At 64.7% G+C, this 19,040-nt stretch overlaps 3 protein-coding genes across 3 annotated transcripts; 1 reads left to right on the plus strand and 2 right to left on the minus strand.

Annotated features, from left to right (window-relative positions):
- Nucleotides 1–647: 647 nt before the first annotated feature.
- DPEP1 (dipeptidase 1) lies at nucleotides 648–4,585 on the minus strand. Its single transcript, XM_009563216.2, has 11 exons — nucleotides 4,484–4,585; nucleotides 3,912–4,143; nucleotides 2,822–2,954; nucleotides 2,568–2,700; nucleotides 2,328–2,478; nucleotides 2,162–2,231; nucleotides 1,816–1,992; nucleotides 1,654–1,738; nucleotides 1,501–1,576; nucleotides 1,243–1,378; nucleotides 648–964 (listed from the first exon to the last, which is right to left on the minus strand). Exons 2-11 carry the CDS (start codon nucleotides 4,028–4,030, stop codon nucleotides 794–796), a joined length of 1,251 nt encoding a protein of 416 aa, XP_009561511.2. The 5' UTR covers nucleotides 4,031–4,143; nucleotides 4,484–4,585; the 3' UTR covers nucleotides 648–793.
- Nucleotides 4,586–4,750: 165 nt separating this feature from the next.
- LOC104061291 (sulfotransferase 1A1) lies at nucleotides 4,751–7,722 on the plus strand. Its single transcript, XM_054078997.1, has 6 exons — nucleotides 4,751–5,490; nucleotides 6,302–6,510; nucleotides 6,660–6,786; nucleotides 6,859–6,953; nucleotides 7,024–7,204; nucleotides 7,300–7,722. The coding sequence occupies exons 1-6, from the start codon at nucleotides 4,806–4,808 to the stop codon at nucleotides 7,413–7,415; spliced, it is 1,413 nt and encodes a 470-aa protein (XP_053934972.1). The 5' UTR covers nucleotides 4,751–4,805; the 3' UTR covers nucleotides 7,416–7,722.
- Nucleotides 7,723–9,983: 2,261 nt separating this feature from the next.
- Nucleotides 9,984–18,189, minus strand: CPNE7 (copine 7). Its single transcript, XM_009563170.2, has 16 exons — nucleotides 18,035–18,189; nucleotides 16,777–17,248; nucleotides 14,071–14,253; nucleotides 13,924–13,998; nucleotides 13,393–13,467; nucleotides 13,224–13,307; nucleotides 13,049–13,138; nucleotides 12,760–12,858; nucleotides 12,112–12,198; nucleotides 11,970–12,029; nucleotides 11,665–11,798; nucleotides 11,484–11,538; nucleotides 11,303–11,354; nucleotides 11,071–11,204; nucleotides 10,666–10,902; nucleotides 9,984–10,530 (listed from the first exon to the last, which is right to left on the minus strand). The coding sequence occupies exons 2-16, from the start codon at nucleotides 16,999–17,001 to the stop codon at nucleotides 10,393–10,395; spliced, it is 1,728 nt and encodes a 575-aa protein (XP_009561465.2). The 5' UTR covers nucleotides 17,002–17,248; nucleotides 18,035–18,189; the 3' UTR covers nucleotides 9,984–10,392.
- Between the last annotated feature and the right edge of the window lie 851 nt (nucleotides 18,190–19,040).

The raw sequence follows: 19,040 nt of genomic DNA on the forward strand, positions 1-19,040 counted from the left end.
CTCTCAGGGGAAGGGGAGCAGTCATCTGCAGGGCCGGAGCTCCCCACCCCTGGGGTCACTGCCTCCAGGGATGCAGTACCGGAAGGGGCTCTGTTGAGTCCCGCTCTTCCACCCCAGTCCTGCCACTGGCACCCACCAGCAGCAGTTCCACCACCGCTGCAGGGTCCCAGCAGGGACCAGGTGCATCCCTTTCCTGTGCCTGTCCCTTCCCCGTGCAGGCTGGCAGACGGGGCTCTGTGCCTCAGCCAATTTGCAAATGCCACAGGAAGATGGCTCTCCTTCTCCTGCCTGTTTTCCCGGTGCCCAAAGCTGCCCCCGCTCTGAAGACAGGCTGTTCTCAAATGTGAGAGGAAATTACTAAGAAGATAATTGAGTAGCCGATTAATTAGCTAATGATTAATGAGAGCATCCTGCGGAGGCAGCCCTACAGCCACCCTGGCTGTGTGTTGCAGCGATGTATCACTCCTGGTGCGGTGACAGCTTCCCAAGGCCCTGGGCTGGGCGCCCACCAGGCACCCACGCCTCTGCCTCGCCGGCGCCGGGCCCAGAGTGGCCAGCTGGGTGCCGGTGTGGCCAATGCCATGCCAGGGTGGCCAGTGATGTGCCAGGGCTGGGGCTGGCAGTCCCCACAGGGTCCCAGCATGGATAAACACTGCTGGCGGTGCTCGAAGCACGGCTTTATTTTGCGGATGGGGCCTGCACGCAGGTGAGAAGGGGCAGCAGGACTGGGCCCAGCCCCGCAGCCGCAGGGCCAGCCGCCGGCAGGGTGCTGGTGCTGTAGCGGGGCTGGGTGCTAGCAGAGCAGCGAGCAGAGCAGTGCCAGTGCCAGCATCAGGCCAGCCCGCGGGAGCCAGGCTGTGCCGGCACTGTTGATGTACCCGTAGCTTGTCCTGCAAGTCCTCTCCAGCTCCTCGAAGGCGATGGGCGTCTCGAGGGGAGCCGTGCCTTGCATGGACATCTTCACCTGTGACGGGGACAGGATGGGTTCCTGCAGCCAGGAGCAGTCCCTGTGCCCCACAGAGCCCCCTGTAACCTCGCACGTCCCTGTGCTGCCTCATGCCATCCCAAGCCCCGTGTGTCCCCATGGCCACATTCATCACACTGCCCCACATGTCCCTGTGCCACCCCATGTCTGCACACATTCCTGACTGCCATACATTCTGCTGTCCTATGGGTCCCTGTACCCCCATTTCCCCATGCCCCTTAACTCCCCATGCCCAGTGCTCCCAGTGCCCTGCTCACCTCCTCCACCTTCCTGAAGACGCGGAGCAGGTTTTCAGCCAGGGCTGCCTTCACCTCTTCCTCCGTCCAGTTCCTCGCCAGCAGTTCAGCCACCAGTGCGGGGTACTTGGAGACATCCTCCAGGCCAGTGGGGAGCCTGCACCACCCTGCAGCTCGCAGCCGTGCCGGGGGCAAGCTCCCACCTCCTACACCCCCCTCCATGGCAAGTCCCCACCGTTGGGACACGCTGTCCCATCCCACTCCCACCGACTGCTTTACCCTGTGACCCCATCGTAGTCCCCGCCGAAGCCAACGGACTGGACACCGGCCACCTTCTTCACATGGTCCATGTGGTCTGTGGGTACAGAGGGGCTGGGTAAGCAGGGCAGGGGGCACCGGCACTCCCCTTGCCCGCCTGGGCACCCACCTCACCTGCAACGTCTGACAGCGTGGCCACGTCATTGCACGTCACGTAAGCGTTGTAGAAGTTAACCATCACCAGGCTGCCCGTGGAGGCCTGGGGGGAGGCAGCCCTGAGCCCCACGGCCCCTCAGCCGGTCCCCCACCCGCCCATGGCTGTGCCTGGGTGCTCACCACCAGCTTCAGCACTTCATCGGGCACGTTACGGCGGTGCGGGCAGAGTTGGAAGGCAGACGAGTGGCTGAAGATGACAGGGGCTTTAGAGAGCCTCAGCACGACTCTCATGGTCTCCTCTGAGACGTGGGCCAAGTCCACGATCATGCCCAGGCGGTTCATCTCCTCCAGCACTGTCTGCGGGGGCGGTGATGGGGACAGGGTGGGCGAGGGGTGTGCAAGGGATCACGGCAGCCCCACACGGGGGAACACCACGCATCACTGCAGGGCTTGTGGGTGCTGGTACTGTGTCCCCCAGCCCTGGCCATTGCTCCCAGGTGCTGCCACTGATCCTGTCCCCACTCACCTTCCCGAAGGATGAGAGGCCATGGTGCACGGGCTGCTCCTCCTCAGTGTCCACCAGCCAGTTGTCAACCCTGTGGAGCAGGGAGAGCATCGGGGTTCAGCCACATGTTCCATCCCCCCCACGCTGGCCCTGTCACCCCATCCCTGTCCGCTTCGGGGGCTGCTACCAGGGAGTATTGCAGCTGTGGGTGAGGGTCATGTAGCGGACCCCCAGGCGGTAGAAGGTGCGCAGGACACCCAGGCTGCTGTCAATGGAGTGACCGCCTTCCACCCCGATGAGGCTGGCCACCTTCTTGCTCGCAAAAGCATTCCGGATGCCTGCGGGAGGGTGAGGACGTCAGTCAGGGCAGGCATTGGGGCACCAGTGTGCTCCAGAGCACCCGCGTCCTGGTCTCCCTCCTAATTACCATCACTATCGACGACGCAGGCGAAAGTCTCAGGATAGAGCTCACACATGCGATGCACCACGTCGATCTGCTCCAGCGTGCGCTTCACCGCGTCCTTGTTCTGCGTGTCGCAGGGTACGTACACCGACCAGAACTGCCCGTAATGCCACTTGGTGAGCACTGGGAGCCTGACCCTGCCCCCACTGCCACCCACCCTGGTGCCCTCCCTGGTGTCCCCTGCCCATCCCAGTGCTCCGTCTGCCTCCCTGTCCCACCTGGCCGCCCACGTGCCCACTGCGCAGTTTGGGGATGTTGGTGTGGGTGCCTTCCAGCAGCGTGAGGTTGGCTTCTGGCAGCCCTAGCTGGTTGTTGAACCTCTTGAGGAGCTGCCAGGGCAGGTCGTTGTGCCTGGGCAGGGAAGAGAGTGGGTGTGAGAGTCTGTCCATCCTTCCAGGCAGCCTCCTGACTGCCCGTATACCCATACATCTTCCTGCCTGTCTGTGCCCCACTATCCGTCCATACATCCATCATCCATCCAGGGGTCCCTTCGCCCACCTATCTGTGCCCTCTGCCTGGAGCCACTCAAGCAGCTCTGGCCGGGAACAAGGGACAGGTCACTCCCAGGGGACAGTCCCACATGGGGTCTCCTTTGCTGTCCATTTGGGAGCTGCAGGAGGCTGAGGACCTCTCCGTGCACCTCTCCAGCCCCACTCAGCTCTCACCTCGCAGGGAGCCAGTCCTGTAGCTCTCCTGCAGAGATGTCACTGTCATCGCTGTGGGGATGTCACCACCACCAGAACGTCACCGCCATGCGGCATCCCACAACCAGTAGTATTGCTGGGGAAGTGCTGGGAGCCGGCTCCCACTTCTCCCTCCCTATGTCAAGTTCCCCACATCCTCTGGGTCCCTCAGCCCCTCGTCTGCTTCCAGGGGCTGCACCGTGCCAGGCTGCGTGGCACAGGGCTGGTGCCCGCAGGGCCATGGAGATCCTACAGACAACCAGAGCTCCTGGGGCTCCAGTTATGAGACCCGCGACATCCTTTAGGACACAACTCCACAGAATCCATTTGCCGCAGTTGGGGACTTCCCCGTGGGCAGCCTGGCCCCAGCTTCCCAGCACCCTCCCCACTTCCAGCTGGGCTGTACCACCGGGGGATCCCCTCGGCTGCGCGGCACCGGAGTGCTCAGCACGGGGATCTTCCAGAAGAGCTGTGTCTCCACGGCCCTGGGGTGCCCGGCACGGGGATTCCCTGGCAGGGCCATTCCCGATGGGGTTTTCTGACCAGGGTTTTTCTCGGGGTGCCGAGAGCTGCAGCCCTGCAGGGTCGGCTGAGCACGATGCGGAGCTGGGCAACCTTTGCTCACCCATCGATGACCGGCGTGGTCGTCATGATGCGCTCGGCCATCTCGCGGTGATGCTGTCCGGCACAGGGCAGGAGCAGACGCAGCACCAGCACCAGCGCCAGCACGTTCTCACCCAGCATCTTCGCCCGATCGGTGCCGCCGCTGGATGAGCCGGGGCGACCAGCCGCTGCCGCCGGGGCCCTGCCGAGCGCACGTACCGCGATGGCTGCCCCTGCTCACCGTCCGTCCCCTCCTGCCGTAAATAAATAACCAAGAGCCACAGCCGTAACCCCACCCTGCGTACCCTGCGCCCCAGTCCTGGCAGCGCGGGCACCGTGGGCACCGTGGCAGTGCGGCGGTGGCCTCCCCCAGCCCAGCCCTGGGTGGCAGGGCCATGCGGCGGCCTCGCCGCAGAGCTGTGGCGACGCTCCCAACCCCTCTAATGCAGCCCAGATTGTTTTGCTGGGAAAGTGCCCATCCCTGTCTCGGTTTCCCAAAAGCCAGCACCCACCAGCAGCCCCGACCAAGCGCTGGCACCCACCGGTACCCCCACTGCCGACGGGCAGAGCCCGGCACCCCTGTCCCTCGCTCACCCTGGCCCCGGCACACTCGGACAGACGCTGCCTGCAGTGGCTGTGAAAAAAATGTTTTCCGGCTTGCGTGCCGATGGTGGGGCTGGGACGGGCTCTGGCCACCCCAGAGCCACCCCTTGATGTGGCATCTGGTACTGGGGAGTGGCTGAGTGCCAGTGCACCCCGCGGCTCCGTGGTGAGGCCATCCCACCATGGAGAGGCAGCAGCCGGGACAACGCGGCTCTGCTGTGGGGCTGCTCCGTGTGTGCCAGGCTTCCCCCATCTCACGGTCCCACTGGTGAGGGGGAAACTGAGGCACACGTCGGTCTTGCCACCCAGCGCCATGGTGGGGGCACCTTGGCTGGCTCCTGCCCGGGGGATGGTGGTGGCCATGGGACTGGCGGTGGCTGCAGTGTCGTGCGCAGCAAGAGGCACCGTGGGGTGGCGGGGAATGGCACGGAGCCACGTGGAGATGGCTGGCCCCATTCCTCATGCCGGGATGTGCTCGGATGGGAATCCCTTCCTCCAGCACTGCGCCATGGGGCACGGTGTGGGGCTGCCGCTCTCGGGGTCACCGCAGGCTGTGGTGTCCGGCGAGGCTCCCTGGCACCCTTCCCACTGCCAGGCGAGCGGGATGCTCGGCAATCCCGGCGGCAGTGGTGGGTCTGGCTGTGTGGGACCCCCACTCCATTCCAGGATGCCCCATCCCAGGGCTGTCCCGCCGCCCCGCGGGCAGCGCTCTCCTGGCGATGGCCCCAGCGTTGCCGGATCCCTGGTTCCCCAGCAGGAATTTGTCGGGCCAGCCTGGCTTTCCGCCCGCCGGGACGGCTTCCTCTTTTGCAACTATTTAAGGTCAGCAGCCGAGCGCGTCCGCCGCAGTGGCCGAGCCATGGATCGCATGGAGGTGACAGAGACCTTCGCTGGCATCTCCCTTCCCGGCCACCTCCACACCCAGGACTCCCTCGCCTTCGCCACCACCTTCCCCTTCCGCCCCACCGACGTGGTCATCGCCACTTACCCCAAATCGGGTGAGTGCCAGCGGAAAGGGGGGGACAGGACGGGACAGGGAGGGGACCCATGTTGGGGAGTGTCAGTGGGCACTGTTGGAGACCCCCAGGCTGGAGAGGGGGGCCCGGGCAGGCTCTGCTGCGCAGCTTGCCAGCAGGACTGGGAGCCGCCTGCGTGGCCGGGAGGTGGTCAGGCTCGGGAGAAGCTCATCCCCAGGCTGAGACCCCCCAGCACCCAGCGGGCTCTGAGGGCAAAGCACAGGGGACTCCCCGGACGCTGGCTCCCACCCCCCAAATCCCCTGCTCTGAGGGTGGGGAGCAGCTGTATCCACAATCTCCTCTGCCCCATCCCATCCTGTCCACAGCCTCAGACTGGTGTCACTGGTGGGGGGAGACCTGGGGGTCCCACATGGCGCTGCCAGCCCAGCAGCTAACCCGTGCTGCATTGTGCCTATGCAATCGAAGCCATGCTGAGCTGATTTGTTGCATGCCACGCTGTGCCGTACGGTGGCATGGCATGGCATGCCACGCTGTGCCAAGCCGCAGTACGCCATGGGGTACCGTGCCATGCTGTGCAGAGCCATGCCATGTCATAGGGTGCTGTGCCGTGCCATGTCATGTTCTACTCTGCTATGCCATTCTGTGCTGAGCCATGCCATACGATGCTGAGCCATGGCATGGCGTGCAGTGCCATGCCGTGCCATTCTCTGCTAAGCCATGCCAAGCCACGCTTGGCCCTGCTGTGCCATTCTGTGTCGTGCCGTGCCATACGGTGTGGTGCCACGTGGTCCCCTACGCTGGGCTGGTGCTGCCCTGACAGCCACCTCCCCAGGCACCACCTGGATGCAGGAGATCCTGACGCTGCTGTTCAGCCGCGGGGATGTCCTCCCTGCCAAGACCATCCCCAACTGGGAGCGAGCGCCCTGGCTGGAGCAGATCTACTTCAGGGAAGCGCTGCAGGACACAACTGCCCACCGGCTCATCACCACCCACCTGCCCGCCCGCGTCTTGGCCCCCGCCCTGCAGCAGAGCAAAGCCAAGGTGAGGGGGGCCCTGATGGTCCTCAGGGTCCCCTCAGGGGCATCTCGTGTCCATGGGGCTTCTTGCGTGCAGCCAGGGTGATTGCTGGGGACTTTCTGAGTAGGATGGAGTGGAATCCCCCTTCAATGCAGCTGACACTGTCCCCCCAGGTAATCTACGTGGCCAGGAACCCCAAGGATGTCGCTGTCTCCTTCTACCACTTCCACCACCTAGCCAAATTCCTGCCCGACCCTGGCTCCTTCGACACCTTCCTCACACGGTTCCTCGAGGGCACAGGTGAGGGCTGGATGTTCCTGGGGTGCTGAGGCTCAGCCATGGGGCCCCCATTCACCCCCTGCCTCCCCGCAGTGCATTACGGCTCCTGGTTCGACCATGTCAAGGGCTGGCTGGGCCAGCGGCACCTCCTGGACATCTTCTACGTCACCTACGAGGAGCTGCACCAGGTGAGCCCTGGTGTGTCCCCTGTCCCTGTCGCAGCTGGTTGCCCAGGGCTGACCGTCCCCTCCGCCGCAGGACCTGCGCGGCACAGCGCAGCGCCTCAGCACCTTCCTGGGCTGCCCGCTGGGACCAGAGACGCTGGAAGCCCTGGAGCAGCACTGCAGCTTCGCCACCATGCGGGACAACGCCATGGTCAACTACTCCCTTATCCCCTCCGAGATCATGGACCACAGCCAGGGACGCTTTATGAGGAAAGGTGAGGAGGCGACGGGGTGTGGGGACACAGGGGGGACACGGGGGCGCTGGCCCCGGCTGCAGCCCCCCTGCCGCTCCGTCCCCTCCATCCTGCAGGTGTGGTGGGTGACTGGCGCTACCACTTTACCCCCCTGCAAAACACCCTCTTCAACCGCCTCTACCAGGAGAAGATGGGTGACTTGGAGCTGCCGGCACGCTGGCCCATGGCCTGAGGGGCCAGCAGTGTCCTTGCCACTGCACAACACAACTGGCCCCCGTCCCTGGCCAAGCCCTGGTGCGGGGGGGGGGGCATCCTCTGTGGGGAGCCCCTTGCACCCCCCCATATCTTTTTTGCGCCACATGTCATCCCGGGGCTGCAGTGGGGACAGGGATCTGGCGGTGAGGGGTGGCTGCATGACCCCTTGACGCAGGGATGGGGGACTTTTTGGGTCCCACACTGCAGCCATGCCCATAGCCTTCCTCCCCCTGGGGTGGGCTGCGTGGCTGTGCACCCCCAACTTCTGCCCGGCCGCCCCAGGGAAATAAATATTTATTGCTGTTTCCAGGCAGCGTGTTCCAGCGGGCACGGGGCAGGAAGCAGGGTGCCAGCAGCGGGAAGCACCCGGCGTTATCAGGAACGCATCAGGGTGGAGACCCATCCCCTGGGAGCTTATCTGCCATGGGGGGCAATGACCGGGTGGGCAGCGTGTTGGGGTCACGGCGCAGCTGCGTGGTGCCGACGTTTGCTGGCGGAGTCCATGGGGCAGAGTTGGCTCCTTCAGCAGCACCCAGAGCGGTCGATCCTTGCACATCCTCCCAGGAACCCTCCAGATCTTGGGGTCCCCCTGTGCAGCCCCACTGCCACTCCCTCCGAAGCCCTCTACCTCCCTCCTTGTCCCAGTGCACCCTCTCTGGATGCTCCCTGCACCCCAAGCCCTTCACTCTGCCTCTGGGCTGCCTCTGATGCTCTGGGGGGGCCTGTGGTGCCCTGACCAGCCCAGATGGGCACTGCTGGTGCCCTCCCAGCCTGTTTTCCCTCCTGGGGTGTTTGCAGCCACGTCCTCGTGCCCATCTTACCCCCAGCACTCGAAGGTGACCCAGGGGCAGCACCCTGAGCCCCCCCATGAGGATGGGGTGGCTCCTCCCTATCCTGCTTGTTCCAAGGAATTGAAGAAGCACAGGCACCATCAATAATTAACTCCTAGCTTAATTAACCAGCACCTGCTGGGTCAGCATAGCACAGTGCCTGAGCAGGGGGGGGACAACTCAGCCATGGCACGAGCGGGACCCCTCACCAGGGCAGAGAGCCAGACCCTCCACGGGGCCACCGGCACTGCAGCCCGGTGGCATCGGCACCCAGGAGCCCTGTGCCAGCCCTGCTGCTGCTCCCCAGCCCGGCTGGGTGACGCCGGGCACCCCAGCCCATAGCGTCCCCCTGCACCCACCCCACATCGGAGTGCCAGGGCAGACCCCTGCCCGTGTCCGGCTGCAGCCGCAGGCTCGTCAGGCGCTGGGTTTCTATGGCAACGTCTATTATCCTGCTTTATAGGAGATGAATCAGGAGCTATAAATATGTGGGCTGATCGGAGCGGTGCGGGCAGCGCGCTCTGCCTGCTTGCGAGAGCGCCGGCAGCGCCACAGTGGCACGGCTGCTCAGTGCGGCCATCCCGACTGCTCGCACTGGGGCAGGCTGGCACCCCTGTGACCGCAGCGTCCCCTCGGTGGCACCCACACGGTCACCTCCAGGGTGGCCCCTGCCCTGTGACAGCTGCCCCGGGCCCCAGTTTTAGTCCTCGCTGCCCTCGGGTAGACCCCAGCGCAGCGGATGTCACCGGGAGCACCGTCCAGTGCCGGGACAGCAACACACACAGCACATGGCACAGGGTGAAGGACACACAGCGTGCGGCACACGGGATGGGGTGGATGACATACGGCACAGTGTCACAGCACGTGGCAGGAGGCAGCTGGCACGCTGAACGCAGCCAGCTCTCGGCGCAGCAAACGGGGCACAGCACTTGGTGTGCGGCACATGGCAGCAGCGTGGCACAGTGCCCGCGCGTGGTACGTGGCACACGGCACAGCACGGCACATGGCAAAGCACATGGAACACAGCACATGGCACGGGGCGCACGGTACATGGGGTGGCACACGGCACAACGCGGAGCACGGACCATGAAGCAGGCAGCACACGGTCCACTGCAAGCAGCACACAGCAAAGGGTACATGGAACACGGCACATGGTGCATGGCACGGCGCATGGCACGCAGCACACAGCGTGTGCGGTGTGGCACATGGTACATTGCACACGGCACAGTGCATGGCATGCATGGAGCACATGGCACAACATGTGGCATGCGGTGCATGGCATGCAACCCACAGTGCATGGCACGGCACACGGCACTTAGCACACAGTACATGGGATATGGCACACAGTCCATGGCACGTGGCACACCGCGGAGGCAATGTGCTGGGCAGCAGCGGGCGGAAGGTACCGACGCTGCCTCCGCTCCCACTCCCATGGCCTGGATTTCGGGGCCGCGGCAGCCGGCATCAGCACAGCAGGTTGGGCGGCCGCTCCGGCACAACTTGAAAGCGGCAGCTGCTCAAAAGTAGCTCAGATCCATAGCGCCAGCGCTCCCCTGTGCGCTGCCAGTCACGAATCCCCCTAAATACAGGGCCAGCCGGAGCTGCCGCCAGCAAAGCCCGTGCCCATGTGGGCAACTGGGGCTGGGGGCTGTGCTTGGCTCTTGCTTGCTGGGCAGATGGTGCCACGGCGAGGGGCACGGGCAGCACCCCAGGAGCTGTGTGTCCCTTTACTGAGCGCCTGGCAGGGAGGTTTGATGTCAGCGCCCAGAGAACACGCGGCACGGGCACAGGGCTGGTTACTTTATTTGGGGTCCCACACGGCGGGGGGCAGTCATGCAGCCTCACAGTGACGGACAAGCGGGGAGCACAGGGACAGCGGGGATGGAGCAGCAGCGGGGCATGGACCAGGACTGGACAATGCCTGCTAGGGACCCCCAGCCCCCCGAGCAGCACAGGGCATCGGGGCACCCGGACCATCCCTGTGTCCCCATCCCGGTGCCGGCAGGGGCAGGGTACTGGCTCCCAGTGCCCCCCTGCCTGGTGAGGAGGGGTCTGTGGCAGGGCTGGGACCCACAGGGAACCCCCATCCATCCCCGTGCCACGCTGAGGGCAGCAAAGGGGTCCTCACTGGGGCGAGCTGAGGTTGGAGTCAGGGGTCTCGGACTGGGGACAGCGGGGCGGGAAGGCCTTGTAGCTGTAGTATTCCACCACCTGCTTGGGCACCTCTGCCAGCACGCACTTCGCCAGGGCTGTCGGTGATGCCTGCGAGATTGAGGACACCAGGGAGGATGAGTGAGTCAGGGCACGGTGGCACCTACCCTGCGGGGCACTGGCTTGCTGTGCCCTGGGGACAGGAGGGGATAGGAGGGGACAGGAGGACCACTGATGCTCACTCACGTTCTTGAACTCCCGGAAAGGGACGAACTGGACGATGTCGCGGAGGACAGGTTCGCCCTTGGGGGAGCGCAGGATGCCATCATCCCCATCCAGGATCTGCATGTCGGTGAAGTCGGCGTTGCCCACTCCCACGATGATGATGGACATGGGCAGGTAGGAGGCGCGAACGATGGCCTCCCGCGTGTCTGCCATGTCCGTCACCACCCCGTCCGTCAGGATCAGCAAGATGAAGTATTGCTGGGGGGAGAGGGATGCTCTGAGGGGGTTGTCTGGTTCCGTTGGCAGCCCCATGCCAGAGGAGCCGGACAAAGACTCAGCTCTGATGTGGGAGCGGCCACAAGTGACATGAGTGTGCTGGGTCTCAGCCCAGCCTGGAGCCAAGTGGCCAGGGCAGTGGGTTCTTACCGAAGCCTCCTTTGTCCGCTCCTCATCCGCCGCCACACGAGCCACCTTGGAGATGATGGGGGCCACATTGGTAGGGCCATAGAGCTGGATTTTGGGCAGACAGTTCTGGTAGGACTCTACAACGCCCTGGATGCCTGAGCGGGGATGCAAGGGGTGAGGGGGTCAGCACCAGCGTCTGGCACAGAGCAAGCCATGAGACTGGGCTCCCCAACCCTGCTGGAGCTGGACTCACCCTCGCACTCATCGTTATCGGGGTTGAAGTTGATGGCGAAATCATGGGAGACCTGAAGGGAGAAAGGGGAGGGAGTAGCCAGTGCCCACTCATCCACTCCTCGTCATGGCCAAGGGTAACAGGAGGGAGGGGCACGTCCCTAGGGTCCCATGGGACCCTGGCACCCCAACCACCCCCTTACCTCGTACTTGGGGGGGATCCTTGCACCAAAGCCCAGAGCTGAGAATTTCTTATCGCTGCAAGGGAAGAGCCGTGAGGAGCTCCGGCAGGGCCAGCACTGGGGTGACATCACTGCAGCTCTGACCCCAGGGTGACCATCACCAGGATGTCCTGGCACCAGAGCACCCACCAGAGCAACTGACCTGTCATAATCCTGGCAGATCTCACCCACCGCGACCAGCGCCTTGAGGTACTCGTTGGGCTGGTAGGGGTTGATGTAGTGCAGGGAGCAGCTGTTCCGGGGATCCCCGTTGGAGGCTGTGAAGTCGATGGCCACCTGGTGAGGAGAAGACAGTGGTGAGGGTCCGCCTGGGCGAGTGGAGCCACTGGCATGTCCCTGCCAGGGTCGGGTGGCTCTGTCAGCCCCGCTGGCTGGCATGGTGGCACAGCCACGGCTGGGTGGAGCTGGGATGCTCCTGGTGCTTCAGGGTTGGGGGACACTGCTCACCGTGAAGTGGATCTGGCAGCCTCCCATGATGTAGTCCAGGAAGGAGTAAACCCTGTGGATCTTCCCAAGGGACCCACATCAGCTGGTCCTGCCCCACTCCGCCCCACGGCGCCCAGGCACGGCACCGCTTGCAGACACTCACCTTCAGGTCCAGCAGCACCACGACACCCGAGTTCTTGTAGTTGCGCTTCTTGATTTTGTACTTGGGGTTCATGCAGTCCCACTGCACCTGTGGCACGCGGCACCCGCGCTGCCTGCGGCCCCCAGCCCAGGGGTACGGCCCTGTGCGCCAGCATCCCCCCCAAACCCCACAGCACCCCAGCCCCATGGCTCTGCAGCTCTGGGACCCCACAACCTCATCACCCCATTATCCCACAGACCCATAACCTCATAGCCCCCAAATCCCACAGCCTCGTAACCCCATAGCCCTGCAGCCCCACGACCCCACAGCCCCACAACTCTGCCTTCCTGCAGTCCCACAGCCCCATAACCCTTCATCCCCACAGTCCAGCAGCCCCACGGTCCCATAACCCCGCAGCCCCACAGCCCCCGGGTGCAGCCGCCCTCCTCTGCTCCCAACCAGCCCGTGGGCTCCATCCATGCCAGCCAGGGCCAATTTCCCTGGAGGAGCCCGGACCCACCATCCCTTCCCCGAAGAGGGGGCAGCGAGGGGAGAACGGCCTCAAAACCGAAGGAGGAGCTGGGAGGTGACTCCTGGGATGGGATCGGCTGGCAGTGCAGAGGGGTGACCCCAAAGGCTGTCCCTGCATCCCCACGTCCCCATGCCCACCTTGTTCTCCCCCATTGCCTTCTGCATCTCCTCGAAGGTGGTGTAGAACTCCCCGATGAAGTCGTGTTTGCCCCGCGAGTCGTAGTCCCACACCACGCACTGTGGTGGGACACAGCTCAGCCCTGGCTGGGGGGGGGGCTGCGAGTCTGCACCCCCAGGTCCCCACCAGCCCTGGCACTACCCCTGGTGCCTTGGGGTTCCCCGGCACACCACAAATGCGGGGCTGCAGGGAAGCTGGGGTACACGTGTCCCCAGGGCAGGGATGAGGGTCCCTATCACCCTTCCTCACCCTCAGCTTCCTCTTCTCCTCGCAGCTGCAAAGTGAGTTGAGGGAGACCTTGAAGGGCTCCCAGATGGGGCTCAGGTTGTTCTTCACCACCTGTGGAGCAAAGGCTCGGTGGGGCTGGGCAGCCGCTGGGGCAGCCACGGGCCAGCCAAGGGACGGATCCTGCCCGGGGCCTCACCTCGGTGCGGTACACCAGCTGCTCGCTGCGGTCGTCATCAATGCGGTAGATCTCCAGGAAGGGGTCTGACTTGCTGAAGAGGTCCTGGAGGAGGGAAAAAGGGACAAGGCACTGTCTGCCCCATCCACGCTGCCTCCACCGCCTCCACTGCCCGTGGAACCTGGTTCACCTTGTCATCCAGCTTCTTGGCCCGGAAGGCGAGCTCCACATAGCCATTGTTGCCAGAAATCTCCTCCGAGATGACCTGCGAGGAGAGGCGGATGCAGGATGTTCAACACCCAGCGCAGCTTTGTCCCCCTGCCCTCCGTGCCTGTGTGGGAAGGGCAGTGCCCTGAGAGGGGACAGGGTGCCGTGCGCCCACCCCGCCACGGTGGGGACCCTCCAGGGTGGCCAGCAGACACCAAGGGGATTCTGAGGTCTCCCTACCCCCGAGAGCCTGTGAGGCTGCAGGGCTGGGTGACAGCTAAGACAAGACGAGGGTCACCGGGGACCCTCCATATGCCCCAGCTCAATATCTTCCCCCAGCTCAGTGACACCCGTATGTCCCAGTTCAACGCCATCCCAGCACCCCAGTCTGGTGCCACCCACGTGCCCCACTCAGTGCCAATGCATCACCTCAGTTGGGTGTCACACCTGGGTCCTGGCTTGGTGCCACTCATCCCAGCTCAGTGCTACTCCTGGCATGAACTTGGCTACTCACCGTGATGGTGGACTTGCCCGCAAACTTCCCATACTTGAGGAACAGCGGCTTTGTCACCCGCTTCTGCGCCACGATCTGTAAAATCCATGAGGTCAGGGAGGGGGACGCCGCTGGCTGAGGTCTCCAGGGGGGGAGGCACGGGCTCACCTGCCCCACGGTGCACTCCATGCCCCCCAGGAAGTCATCGTCATGCGTGCCCACGCTGGCGTGCCCATGGCTGTCGTACACCTCGAACCGCAGCTTCTGCACCTCCTCAAAGTAGTAGTCTACTGTGAAGATCTTGGCGAAGACGGGGTTGAGGTTGCTCTTGATGACCTCACTGCGGTCGACCTGCATGGCAGGAGCTCAGCTGGGGGGGACAGCAGAGCCAGAGCCCAGCTTGGGGCTGGATCCAGAGCCAGTGGAGCTCCCTGGGACCGTGGGATGCCAGAGCTCATCCAGAGCCAAGCATGGGGACACAGGAACCCATGGGTACCGGGATGTGAGGTGCAGGCATGAGGGATGCCAAGCAGCTGCTGGGAAGGATGAGCCCTGCACAAGTATTTACCTGTCTGTGCCCGATCCCAAACGAACAGCGCTTGGAGGCAGCCCCATCACTGGCTTGGGCAGGGAGGTGTGCCCAGAGAGCTCGAGCCCTGCCAGCCCCATTGCTCCCTCCAGAGCTTGGAGCAAACTCCATAGTCAATTGGAGGCGATGTTCTTGCTCTGGACCACAGTTTGCCATGGTTCCACTCAAGCAGGAGCAATGGGTCGGTACTGAGGACAAGCCCCTGCGTTCCTACCCTGGGTTGGCCAAGGGCAGAGGCCACTGACCACCCGTCACCACGGCCCTGGTAGGCAGGTGGGTGCTCAGCATCTCCTGGCTATGCTAGCAGTGGGCACCGAGCAGCTTCCAGGAGCCTCCCACACACCTCATCCCTGACAGCGGCGACTAGGGATGGGGATGCATCCTGGCCAGGGCACCCTGCCAGCCCGCCAGCCCCTGCCCACCTCCTGCCTGTCCAGCAGCATCTGCCCAAGCCCACACCACTGTGGTGCTGCCAAGGCAACCTCGTGTGGGTCCGTGCCTCCTGCACGGGCACTGCTGGTCCCACAGCCGCTCCATGGGGCTCCGGGTCCCAGCCACCTTAACCTCTCCAGTTGCCACCCCACCAGTGGGGTGCCACCCCACTGGTGGCAACACCAGTTCAGAGGTGTTTTGCCTCTCAGACGCAGGGGCTGAGCTGGCTCCAGCCACCATCCCAGCTGAGCCGGGGGGCACAAGCTGGCAGGGATAGGGAGGGGAGAGTTCAGAGAGTGCCCCCACAAGGTGGCCCAGGAAGGACCTTCTTGCCTCTTGGAACTAGTCCTTGCATGGCATAGCATGGCATGGCACGGCACGGTGCAGCACAGCCCCGGATGGCGCAGCACAGCATGGCACAGAGCATGGCACGGCACAGGCTGGCACACAGAACGTGGCACGGAAAGCTGTGGCACTGTAGGGTACGAGTGGCTCATCCCGGCACAGCCTGGGGAGCCCAGCCCGCAGCTGGCACAGGGCCCTTCTCCTCCCCCCCTGGCTCCGGCTCTGGCTCCGGCACGCAGAGTCAATTACATGCAGAGGGATTTAGCGTTAAATCTGCCGGCTGAGCAGTGGTGATTACCAAGCGTGGAGTTACCGGCGCCAGCCCAGAGCTAAGCCGTGAGGGAGCGATGGGAAGGAGCCATGCCATCCCCAGTGCCATCCCCAGTGCCAGCCCCAGAGCCGGCCCCAGCATGTGTAGGCACCAGGACCCTGGGCAGTGGGGTGAGGCACACACAGCTGTGGTTCCAGCCCTGACTCCCCCTCTGAGTTGCCCCCCTGTGCATGGAGGGGCAGGTGATGCCACCCAGCCGCCTGCCCAGAGCAGGGCGAGATCAGCCCACAAGCCCTGATCCACCCCAAGGCTGGCCAAGGTGTCTCTCGGCCCTGGCCAGAGCTGTGCTAGAGCTGTGCTAGAGCTGTGCGCTGTGAGCACCCCGTTCCCCAGCCCTGCCAGACCACTAAACCCAGGGAGACTCGCTCCGACCAAGGTGTCTACACGGTGCCCACGCGCTGCCGAGTGTCCCACAGCACCACCTGCACTGCAAGCCCTGTGCTCTGTGCCCCACACCCTGCTCCCTGCACGCTGCTCTGTGCCTCACACCCAGCGCACTCTCTGCACTGCAACTTCTGCCCCCTGTGCACAGCACCCTCTGTGTGCAGCCTGCACGCTGCTCCGCGCCAGCCCTGCTCCCTGCGCGCACCCCGTGTCCCACACTATGATCTCCACACCTGGTGCCCAGCATCCTAGGGGTGCACCATGAACCCTGCTCTGCACCATCTCCTGCACCTTGCACCCTGCTCTGTACCTTGGTCTCCACCATCTCCTGCACTCTGCACTCTGCTCTGCAACCCGAACCCCACTCACCACCACGTCCTGCACCCTCAGCCCTGCTCTCCACCATCTCTTGCATCTTGCTCCACAACCTGCTCTGCGCACTGCACCCTGAACCCCACTTTCCACTTTCTCCTGCACCTTTGCACTCTGCTCTGCACCTCATGCACCTTGCACCCTCCTTGGAACCCTGAACCCCAATCTCCACCATCTCCTGCACCCTACACCCCACTTTGCACCCCAAACCCCACTCTCCACCATCCCCTGCATCCTGCTCCCCAACCTGCTTCTACCCCATCGCCGGCCCAGTGGGCATCGCAGCCACCCTGAGGCCATTCCTGCTTCTGTGCCCATCTCAGAGACGCAAACCCTGCTCCCAGCACCCTGCACCCGCCCTGTCACGCCCCCGAGGATCCTGCCCCGCTGCGGCGGGTGCCGGCAGTGCCCCCCATCCTACCTCCATCCACTGGCCCTGGGATTGCGTGAGCAGCAGGACGCAGGGGTCCGACTTGTTGAGCGTGTCGCGATCCAGGAGGTGTTTGCAGCTCACCCGCAGCTCCACCTTGGAGACAGCGGCCAGCGGGGCCTGGCTGGCCGGCTCGGGCGCCTCACCCATGGTGGCCGTGGCGCGGTGGGAGGCCGGACGTGATGGGGGGCAGGCGGCCCCGTGGGTGAAGGGCATGTGGGAGGAGTGGGGTGGCACAGATGGCTGCTGCCTTCGTTGCTGTTAGGGAGCCGGGCAGGTGCCCGTCATGCCCGGGGCACGTCGCCCCGCAGTGCCAGACGTGAAGACAGAGCTTCGGTGCGTGGGGTCGGGCAGGTCCTTGGAGACAGCAGGAGGTGGTGGGATGCTCCAGTGGGTGTGGGAGACCCTGCGGACCTGCTCCGAGGTGGGGTGGCCGGTTCCAATCCCAGTGGCTCCGCGGGCCCTGCAAGGCATCAAAGCAGAGTGGGGGGAGCCGGGTCACCCCTCACGACACCGCCCGTGTCCCCAAGCACCAGCTCCACAGGCTCTGCTGTGCCCCCACCTCCTACCAGCCCCCCCGACTGCGCAGGGTCCCATGGGGCTGCACCAGCTCTGCCCCAGCCCCACCCCAGGAGCAGGATGTGTCCCACAGGGAAGGGGCTGTGCAGGAGTGAGGGATGTGCACCCACGCCCCGGGGTGCCCTCCTGGTGCTGGGGAGCACAAACTCCCCTCCCGTCCCTGCAGGCAGCGCCTCCGTGCCCAGGCAGGGCTCGCTGGCGAGGGCAGCGCCAACGCGGGGTCCTCGTCTGTGCCGCCGGGTGATGCTGGCAGTGCCAGCCACATCCTGTGCCCCCGGCACGGCTGGTGGCATCCCGGAGTGACAGGGGGTATCTCTCAGGCCAGGGACGGGGGCCAGCCTCTACCTGGACACTGGTGACACTCAACGACACTGCAGCGCTGGGACACTGAGGAGGTCCCCTCAGCCGCAGCCCCCCGAGATGCCCGGCTGGGCAGGGTCCGAGCAGCCTCCTGCCCGCACCCCGGCGTGCCCAGCCCGCCCTGGAGCTGCCACCGTCGCACGGTCAAAGTTTCCTGCTGAAGTCATGCAGGTCCCGGGCTCATCCCGGCATGTGGCTCTGGTGCCCTGGCTCTGGTGGCATCTTCCCCCTCCCTGGAATCACGGGCATCTCTTGGCATCCCCTGCTGGAGGAGGCACTGGGTTCCCCCCTGCCCGGCCGCCCCTCTCACCTGGGTGCCGATGGCGTGGGCTCCGCGCACGGTTGGGCTGGGGTCCGGTGCCGGTGTGCCAGGCGGTGCCGGTGTGTGTGCCAGCCCGAGCTGCCGCCGCTGCCACCTCCACACAACTGACTCAAGCTGCAGTTCGGGAGCGGAGCCCTAAGAGGGAGACGACAAGCTCCGTTAACTGCCTCGTTGCCGGCACCAGAGCAGAGCCCACCCGTGGGCACTGGGGCTCAGTGGGGTGCCTGGGGTCCCCGACACCGCTGGCTGTGCCAGGGCAGCTGCTCCTTTGCCAGGCGAGCCCCCCATGGCACAGCCCTTGCTCCCAGTGCCCCGTGACCCCTCATCCTCCCCAGCTGCTCCACGTGGAGTGCCCGAGGTCCATCCTGGCCCCACGCTCTCTGCCAGCACCCCGGTATGGAGATGGGGCTCCCCAAAGCTCCCGGCTGCCCTCCCCACGCACCGGAGCACCCAGACCTGCATCCCACACCCGCAGCGCCCCGGTGCCCCATGCCTTGGCTGGGGGCTCTCCCGGCACCCCCACCCATGCCCATCACCCTGGCACTGCAGTGCTGTCAGCTCAGCTTTATGAAAGATGATGTAATTAGCCCATGTTTGAAGGGATTAAAATGCAGATAGGGCTAATGAGCGGGAGGGCACTGCAGGGCCCTGGGCTTTGGGAGCTAATCGCCAGCCTGCGTGGCAGAAATAGGCCACCCTCCTTCCCCGCTCCTCCCGCAGCTGAGCCATGGGGAGATGCAGGATCCAACCATTGCCTTGGGCAGGAGCAGCTGCCCTGGCATGGGCAGCCCCACAGAAACCGCTCTTTGCCTGTGTTTGAGCAGACCTGGGTTCATCCAGCTGTGCCAGGGCTCCAGCCCAGAGCGCTTCATCACATCCGATCTCCAGGTTCTGTCACCCAGCTGCTAATGAATACAAACGACTCAATTATCCCAACACGGGTGCTCCGCAGCACAGCCAGGCTGCACAGCGGCCCCAGAACTCATGAGCCAGC

This window comes from Cuculus canorus, chromosome 13, assembly GCF_017976375.1.
Source record: "Cuculus canorus isolate bCucCan1 chromosome 13, bCucCan1.pri, whole genome shotgun sequence".
NCBI lineage: Eukaryota > Metazoa > Chordata > Aves > Cuculiformes > Cuculidae > Cuculus > Cuculus canorus.